This window comes from Miscanthus floridulus, chromosome 6 (assembly GCF_019320115.1).
Source record: "Miscanthus floridulus cultivar M001 chromosome 6, ASM1932011v1, whole genome shotgun sequence".
NCBI classification, from domain to species: domain Eukaryota; kingdom Viridiplantae; phylum Streptophyta; class Magnoliopsida; order Poales; family Poaceae; genus Miscanthus; species Miscanthus floridulus.
Genome location: NC_089585.1, coordinates 43,090,424 through 43,099,536, shown reverse-complemented (window position 1 = coordinate 43,099,536; position 9,113 = coordinate 43,090,424). Strand labels below are relative to the sequence as shown.

General features: G+C 45.7%; 1 protein-coding gene across 1 annotated transcript; it reads left to right on the top strand.

The window, feature by feature from the left end:
• The first annotated feature begins 963 nt into the window (after positions 1-963).
• Positions 964-5,465, top strand: LOC136458161 (pentatricopeptide repeat-containing protein At4g01990, mitochondrial-like). Its single transcript, XM_066458148.1, has 2 exons — positions 964-1,348; positions 3,570-5,465. Exons 1-2 carry the CDS (start codon positions 1,010-1,012, stop codon positions 4,806-4,808), a joined length of 1,578 nt encoding a protein of 525 aa, XP_066314245.1. The 5' UTR covers positions 964-1,009; the 3' UTR covers positions 4,809-5,465.
• Positions 5,466-9,113: the final 3,648 nt, after the last annotated feature.

Below are 9,113 nucleotides of genomic sequence, written 5' to 3'. Positions count from 1 at the left end.
CCTAATAACGATCAAGAGAACGTACGACACCCCAAGGGTAACAGATAGTGTCATTATCTGAGTTAGGCTTTTGTTTGCGGCTCCTGATATGAATTGATCTCGTTGACAACCAAAAATTGTCCGTTTTGTCGAGTTGTTAAAATGTGAAATGTACGTCATCATTGCGTTCTTCTCGTACCTCGCCATTCTCCACCACGAAAACGTGTTGGTTACCCGCTGCGTTCTTCGTTACGTGGTGATCCGGACGATCTAGCCCTAGCTGTGGTATTCGGTACGTGGCGACCCAGACTATCTAGCTCTAACTGGTGTGTGACCGATCTTCGCGTCAACAGATCTGACATAGTACTCGACATTGATTTTGCGTGGTTAGGGAAACTGAGTGGGTTAGTTTTTTTTTTTTTTATCAGCTGTATCTGTGTAGGTTAGTTGACATTGTTTTTTAGTCTAATTAGTTGGTTTCCAAAACATGTCAAGCCAAAGATTTTACATGCCATGATTTTAGCTATTGTTTAGTTTCCTACCAAAAATTGTTAATTCCTCACATTTGGCTTGTCAAATCTATAACAAAATTTTTTACCTAACTCTAAATCTTTGGCATGATAAATTTTGGTCACGAACCCATGGACCCTTTATTTCGGTCTTCGGTTAGGTGGTAGAGACAGTATTGGCGTTGCGCTGGGCTCGGCCTTGGACGAATGGACTGGAGGCCTGGAGTGTGTGCAGTCAGGCCTGTTTCTCCCTGCTCCCGCTGCTGTTGGTTTGGCCCGCTCAGACCTGTTGGATGAGCTCGTCGCCGCAGGCCGCAGGCCGCAGCCCAAGGCCGGCAAAGATGCGCGCACGGGCTGGTTTTGGCAGAAATAAAAAATAAATGATGCAATCACTTTGGCAAAAATTACCAAGGAGAAATGGGAATTCGATGGAAGCGGTGAAAACTTGCATCCCGTACCCGCGACACCCCTGACTTGTCCCCTCATTCCCTCCAGCAATCAAAACCCCAAAACCCTAAACCATGGCGCCGCCGGCCCCTTCCGCCGGCGCCCGCCTCCTACTCCGCCGCCTCCTCTCTACGGCTACCGAAGCAGCGGCTGAGGTACCTGCGCCTACCGCCCCTGCCGCCGCCTCCGCTGCCGCCGCGCCCACCGCTGCCGCCGCCGCCGCCGCGAAGCCGGCGAAGAAGGACCCGAGGTTGCTCTACCGTCGTCTGTCGGCGCTTGGAATAGCCGGGGAGGGGAGCGTGTCGCGGGTGCTGAACAAGTGGGTGCGGGAGGGCGGCGCGCCGCGAAGCGACGATCTCATCAAGCATGTCAAGGAGCTCCGCAAGTACAAGCGCCACGCCCACGCCCTCGAGGTATACGCCTGGCTCCACCTTTGCCTACCAACCAAGCGAGCCCATTCGATTTGAGTTCTGGTTAGGGTTAATTTGTGGTTGTACGAATCGTCCAGTGTTTGCTGGTTACATAGGTTTAGGAAAACTTGCAGTTATGCATAGAATCCACACCAATCGCCAACATAGAAAAATGGTCATTGACATGAGTGAGCAAGTCGTTGATGGCTGGTTCAGTACTTTCCTCTCTTCATCAAAGTAATCTCCACTTTGAGCTAATTGCTGCAGTAAACCGTGGTGTGTGCCAATGTCAGCTGGTATTTCATCCCACACAACCTATCCAGAAATTTCAGCCAACACCTCGGGGGGCATCACCATCAGACATCATCGGTGGCATGAAAGCAGCCTAATATAGATGTGATGTGGCCATTTCCTTGGGAGACATTTCATGGAACAATACATATGCAGGTCCTCTGGATACAACAGCAACCCCGAACATGACCTGCTCAGCTAGGGGCTGTGTGTCCTCCTCAAGTGGCATTCCCTCGAACACCCTGTGGGCAACATCCTCAAACACTACCCTGTCATGGAAACCACCTGCTCATGTCACTGTGTCACATTGAACCACTGATTACTGCATGGTGCTGGTCGTCCGATTAATTCCATGTTCTTGTAGTGTCAATAGTGTTACCAAGTCATCTGATTAATCATGATTAATCAGCCTGGTCGGTCCCCTGCCTCCTATTAGGTCCACTGACCTGATTTGGTCAAGTAGCTTATGAGTCGTCCGATTAATCATTGCATAACTGGTGCTGGGTGGGCCTGTGCATGTGGGCTGCGAGGTAGAGCTTTTGGGCTGCCAATTTGGCCCATTAGGGTTAGGCTATACATGGGCCTCCAATCTTCCACTGTCCGTGGAGGAGACGCTAGATGGGAGTGCTCGTCTTCCCGAGCTCGCGCTGTCACCAGCGTTCAAAAAGGCGTTCTTCCGCGCTCGCCTAGGCGCGCCTCTGCGCTGGTTGGAGGGGTACCGCCTTGCCTATGGGGGTAGGCGGTACCATAGGCGGTGCCAGCCCGGCGGCGACGGATGCGCGCAGATCCATGACTCTTGTAGGCAACACTGACATTGGGCAGCGGTGGAGGAGAAAGGGGCATCGGGCGGAGGTCGCCAGTGGACGAGGAGGAGCGTCGGGCAGAGTCAGACGGCGTGTGTGGGCAGCGGCGACGGGCGTGGACTGAGAGAGATGAGGGAGAGGAACCGGTGACGGCGGCGCAGACAGAGAGAGATGTGGGAGAGGGAGAGGAACAGCCGGCGGCTGATACGCGGGAGAGGGCGAGCAGGTGAGCAGAGCACAGAGAATACGTAGGGATGGGGTCTTGGTGGGGTGGGAGTAGTTCAGACTTGGGCTTGGTTCTTTCTCTTTAATGAGGTCCACTTATTTACTATTTTTCTTTTCTTTTTTAAACATATATGTGTGTGTATACAATAATACAAACGCTTAGGCTCGCTTAGGTGCACCTAGGCTCTAGGCGGAGGGTCACCACCTAGAGAGCGCCTAATGCCTTTTGTAACATTGGCTGTTGCACAGCTGCCTGTGCCGTCCGCTTTCCTTGCTGCCTGCGCAGGATCCCTTCCTCAAGCCGCCACCAGCTCCAGTCCCTGCCTTTGCCAAGCACCTTTCCTCAAGCACCACGGGTTCCCATCCCTCAACCACTGCAGCAGCCAAGCGCCACCAGATTCTGCCACTGGGTCCCTTCTTCCTTCCTGAAGATGAAGCTTCTGTCCTCCAATCCTCCATCTTCTTGCTACATCTGCTCTACTTTAATTTCTGATCTGCAACCCTGCCTTTTCTAGCTCTGTTGCTGCTCTTTGCCTCTTGCTCTACTGCTGCTGCAGCTCTAGCTCTACTAGCCATTAAATCTCTCAAGAATCTACTGCTCTGGTGTTTTTGTACTATTGCAGCTTGCTTTATACTATATACTATATATCATATCAGTCCTGGTATATGCAGGACGACTAGGCTCAACTAATTGAGCTGGTCGACAACTAATCGCAACTAATCATTTGGTCAGTGCCTTAGAGACTAGGATTCATCAGATAATTCGATAACATTGACTGTCAAATGCAAGTTAGAGAATTATAGTAGTAGCAAATATGCAATTGCTCTTCTTTGTACATCTGCTATTGATGCTTAAGTTATGGTTGGTATTACTTGATCTATAATGTGCCATCGTTTTCATGCAGGTGATGGATTGGATGGTCAATGCAAGGGGTATGAACATGTCAATCACTAACCATGCAATACGTCTGGATCTCATCTATAAAGTGCGTGGCCTTGAGGCAGCTGAGAATTATTTTGCTAACCTCCCTGATCCAGCCAAGAATCATCGAACTTATGGCGCCCTTCTTAGTTGTTATTGCTCAGCAAAGATGGAAGAGAAAGCAACAAATCTCTACTGCCAGATGGATAAACTTGGCATCTGGTCCAGTTCGCTACCCATCAATAATCTGATGTCCCTTTACATGAAGTTAGACCAGCATAGGAAGGTTGATAGTCTCTTTGAGGAGATGAAAGTGAAGAATGTTAAACCGGATAACCTCACATGCTGCATTTTGATGACCAGCTATGCAGCATCAAACAAGATAGATGCCATTGAAGAACTTCTTAAAGAAATGGTAGAAAAAGATGTGACTCTTGGGTGGTCTGCATATAGCACACTTGCTTCTATCTATGTAAATGCTGGACAGGTTGAAAAAGCAGAATCTGCTCTGAAGAAACTCGAGGGGCTTATTGGTGCTGATGATGGCAGGCAACCTTTTGATTTCCTTATGAGCCTATATGCTTCACTAGGCAATTTGAGCGAGGTCAATAGGGTATGGGATGTGATAAAGGCCAAATTCTCCATGGTAACCAACATAAGCTACCTTGGCATGCTTCATGCTCTTTACAAGCTCAATGATATTGACCGCATGAAGCATATTTATATGGAGTGGGAATCTAATTATCAAACCTATGATGTAAGACTGACAAATATGATGATTCGTGGCCATCTGAAGCTTGGTATGAGCGAAGAAGCAGAAACGTTGAGGGAGAAGGTCAAGGAAAAAGGTGCGGACTTTGACTCCAAAACATGTGAGTTGTTTCTTGATCACTACATGGGCAAGGGGGACATGAACTCAGCACTGAACTGGGTAGAGAACATGACCAAACTCCCCAAGAAAGCAGGGAAGCTCGATCAGGACAGGATCTACAAGTTCCAAAAGTATTTCGAAGAACACAAGGATGCTGACAGCGCCGAGAAGTTCTGCAACTGCCTGAGGACGCTGGGGTGCATTGACGGGAAAGCATATGAGTCCCTCTTGCGCACATACTTGGCAGCCGGTAAGAAAAGCTGTTCACTCCGTCAACAGATAAAAAACGATAAGATTGAGATCTGCTATGACATTGGGAAGCTACTCAAGAGGTTGGGCGACGGTCGATGAGATACATATTTATCTTCATTCCAATTTGCTTGAGTGGTTAATTGTGTTGATCCCTTCCATGAGCATCAGAAATCAAATGTAGATCCAACGGTTTGGGTGTCCGCATCGGAAACATATCAGTTCTTTCGTTGTTCCATGTAAAGGATAGCTCATGCCTGGGCTGGTGCCCTTCCAGCTTTTGGTGCTCTTACAAAAAGCAGTGGGGAACAATAAGATTCTTGCAAGTGCAACGTGAGGTCTTGTCTAGCTAGGCTTTTTTGAGATACTTTTTTGTTCTACCTTTCTTCTTCTCAATGAAATTGCTGTTACAGCACGAATCCTACTACAGAGCCGCTTCTCTTTCCATGTCTTGTGGTCAGTGTGCCATCAGGTTGATGTCCTGACAATGATATGTGCACGCTCGCGAGAAGTGTAGTGTGGATAGGTCTCTGAACAGAGCAGCCATTCGTGCTGGAAATAATTGCCCGCAGGACGGTGGTCGAAAGCTGTCTAGGCTTCTGTCGTGTCAAACCGTGAAAATGGTGAACCTGAAATCGAGATATTTTTTTTGGTGGTACAGACATACAGTTGCTGAACGTGTTAGTCTACTTATTAGTTGTATTGTGTCATTTTTTGTCATGTGACCATTTGTTGCCAAATATACTATCATAAACATCCTTACGATTATGCGGCGTTTTAAAGATGAGGAATGGTTTTCGTAAAACAGTTTGCATATTGTCAGTTTATTTTTATTTATTTTTTTGAATCTTCATGTTGTCAGTTTATACTAGACTAATATGTGCTGTCGACATTGAGGATCCGACAATCATGCGACCTCTACCCAAGACAACAGCAGCTGCTACTAGAATTTTTCAAACCTTGTAAGCAACATTAAGGGCATGTAAGGGCTAATAAGGGAGCTAAAACTAGCTCTAGTGCGATGGTTCATAGGTGAGTTAATTTCTGAGTTAGATATTTAACTAATTGTTAACCAACTAGCTAGCTAACCTTAGCTAATTTAAGCTAATATTTAGCCCAAACTAGTAACTAGCCATATATATCCAAATTAGCCTTTGTTGTTCTTTTATCTATTGTGGTATATAATTCTATTTTATCATACTAACAAATACTCCATCCGTCCCTAAATGTCTGTCGTTTTCGCTTCTTGAGAAACAACTTAGACTAAATATATATTAAAAAATATTAATATTTATGATACATAATTAGTATCATTGGATAGATATTTGAATCTAGTTTTTTAATAAATTTATTTGGAGATAAAAATGTTGTACGTATTTTCTATAAATCGGGTCAAATTTATCGGCACGTAAATCGTGGTGACAAACATTTAGGGACAGAGGGAGTATGTCCATACATTACAATGGATGTACTCACTCCATTCTCTTTTCTCACGCGTGGAGAAGAGTTTTGCATATACCAAGGAATTTCAAATAGCTTTTGCATGTTTATTGCATGGTTATTTGGACATACCTGTGGCTCGAAGGCTTTTCTATAATTATTCAAATCGCTTCAATTCTTCATTGCTTTTGCATGTTTGTAATCCTCGTTACCCTGTCTCATACACCTGCACCGTCCCCCAGTACCCCACACGTGTCGCTAGTGTGATCGGCATGCACGCAACTCTAGGCTCTAGTTCTTGGCTCAAAGCTCATCTCCTTTAGGGCACCGGCAAACGGTGATTTATAAGTTAGCTCTAAGCATTTTTTTATATTTTAATAGAAGAAAGAAGCTAACTCTTGATTAAGAGGTAGGCTCATACACATCTTTCAAAAACATGTGAGAGTGTCATATGAGTCTAATCATACTTTAAAGAGGTTAACTTAAAGCTAATAACTGACTTTTACTATTGCAGGTGCAGAGGATAACCCCATACAGCCATACCGCACCACATTATGCAATCCTCTGAACCCTTGGCGTATTTGTTTCTCTTCCATGTTAGACAAGAGAGGTGTAAATTTGTTGCATTCTTATGTATGTCATCATGTCACAAATTTTCCTCATGTTACTAAATTATCGTATATAAGATACACATCGATGTCATGGGTTTTCTGGTCACCTTTGGATAAGTAGGTATAAGGGGCTTAAGCACAACGTGGATGATGTCAGCCCATGTCTTATCCAACTGGTGTGAGGGAGCTAGCGCGAAGCGAGTAAAATTGGGGCCGTTTGGATCCTTTAATTTGGACGAATTAGAATCTACTTAATAAATTATGCTATTTAGCTTGGAATTTGATATTCCATCATTTTCTAAAGTTCACATATAAGTCTATCTCAAATTCGTAGGGTAAGAGATGGAAATTAATTATATAGATCACTATTCTATATTTTTATTTTGCAACTTATAACACACTCTTAAACTCGTTCCCCTACGGTAGAAATGTAACACATAAGTATCTCTCCTATAACCAACAATAATGTATAAATATAATTTATATACAACTATATTAATTTAATTAATATGTATCTAAACTATGATTCTTGAAATGAATTCAATTTGAAGGACCCAAACGGGACCTAATGGAATTTGATTAAAAATGCGTATGTGTCCTAGGGTCGATTGGTTTATTGAACCGTTAAATGGCCGTAGAAATACGTATAGAAAGGGTTTAGAGGATTGCATGACGTGGTGTGGTATGGGAGTTATCTTTCACTAAAAATGTTCGCCGGACATCGGACAGAGGTGATTTTTTCCCCTTATTATACGAGGGACAACAGACAACACGTTTTTTTATTTGTGACAAACACCGGACCTGGCTCGGTGGCTTTTGCTGTCTTTTCATCTAGGTAAGGTTGCACCAGACTTTCAATTTGACTTGTCAAACGATGTACGTTCAAGCAAAGTGTACATTCCTTTCCAAAACGGTGATTCTTAGGGTGTGCTGGATTCGCTTTCAAAATTTGTCACGTAAAAAATGTGGTAAGCTATGATTTTGGTTAATATCAAAATTTGGCAAACTCTCACAATTAGCTTGCCAAATCTATGACTATTTTTTTTTACCTAACTTTTGGCTTGTTAAATATTTGGCATGGCAAATTTTGGACATCAACCTAGCAGACTCTTTGAATAGGGCGTTCGTCTGCCTAGGCTCTTCCGTTGGTGGGCCGACGCCGGCCCAAATGTCCCCGTATCCACTCGTCACCATAGTTTCTAAAAAAAAATCATCTAAGTGGAGCACACGCTCCACCTGCGGAGCTCGCGGACGCCGGTCGGGGCGGAGGCCGCCTGCACTCATCCCGTGCTCACCGCGCCTGCCCCCGCTCATCTCGATTGGGGCAGAGGCTACCTAGCTCGCCGCAGTCAGGGTGGAGCTCGGCCGCATGCCGCTCACGGCAGCCTGGGCAGAGCCCGCCCACACACATCTCACGCTCCGCCTACCCAGCTCGCTGTGGGTGGGGCGGAACTCGCACACGCATAGCTCGCGACGACCGGGATGGAACTCGCCCACAGACACCTCGCAGCGAACCTCACGCCGCGCACAGCTCGCGTTCCACCCGCACAGTGTGAAGACCTGCCGCTGCCTTCTCCACCAGACCTACCGCGGCCTTCTCCACCAGAGCGTCGGGGTTCGCGCCACCAGCGAGCTCTACACGAGTGAACTCCACACGACGACGAGCTTCCGTTCTCCCAAGCAGCAAGGAGATGTTGCGCTGAAACTGCATGTTGCAAGAGTATATTTTAATTGTTTCAGATGTTTCAGAGGTATGTTGCAAGTGTTTTATATGGATGTTGCAGAAGTAGATCGGGATATTGCACATGTTGCAATGGTTGTACACGTATGTTGCAAGCTTCTGTTACAAATGTTTTATCTGTTTTTTTAGACGTATGTTGTGTATTTATTTGGATGTTGCATATGTTTTACACATATGTTGCAAGTGTTTTTATCTTGATGTTGCATATGTTTTGTAATGGCTTTTTCAAGTGTGTTCATGTGTTTTTTTGCAAGTATTTCAAACACGTGTTTCAAGTTTCATCTGTTTTTATATGCATGTTGCAAGTAGATTGGGCGTTGCATTTTTCTTCTCATTTTCTACTGCCTCGCCTCAGTGTCTTGTCCCGACGCTGACTGGGCATCCGCCGCCCCCTCTCTTTCACGACGTTGGTGATGTTTGGGGCGGCACGGGCCCACGTGGATGTGCGAAATGGTTGCAGACACGGGTGTCCAGGCGATAGCAAGCCCGTTTCCATAAGGGCAGAAGCCGATTCGTGTAGAGCCATCAGAAAATACTAACATGTCCAAGAGTCCAAGAAGCTCACGAGTCACGACGGACACCAAATGGCAACTGCTCATAACACTAGCTGGCAAC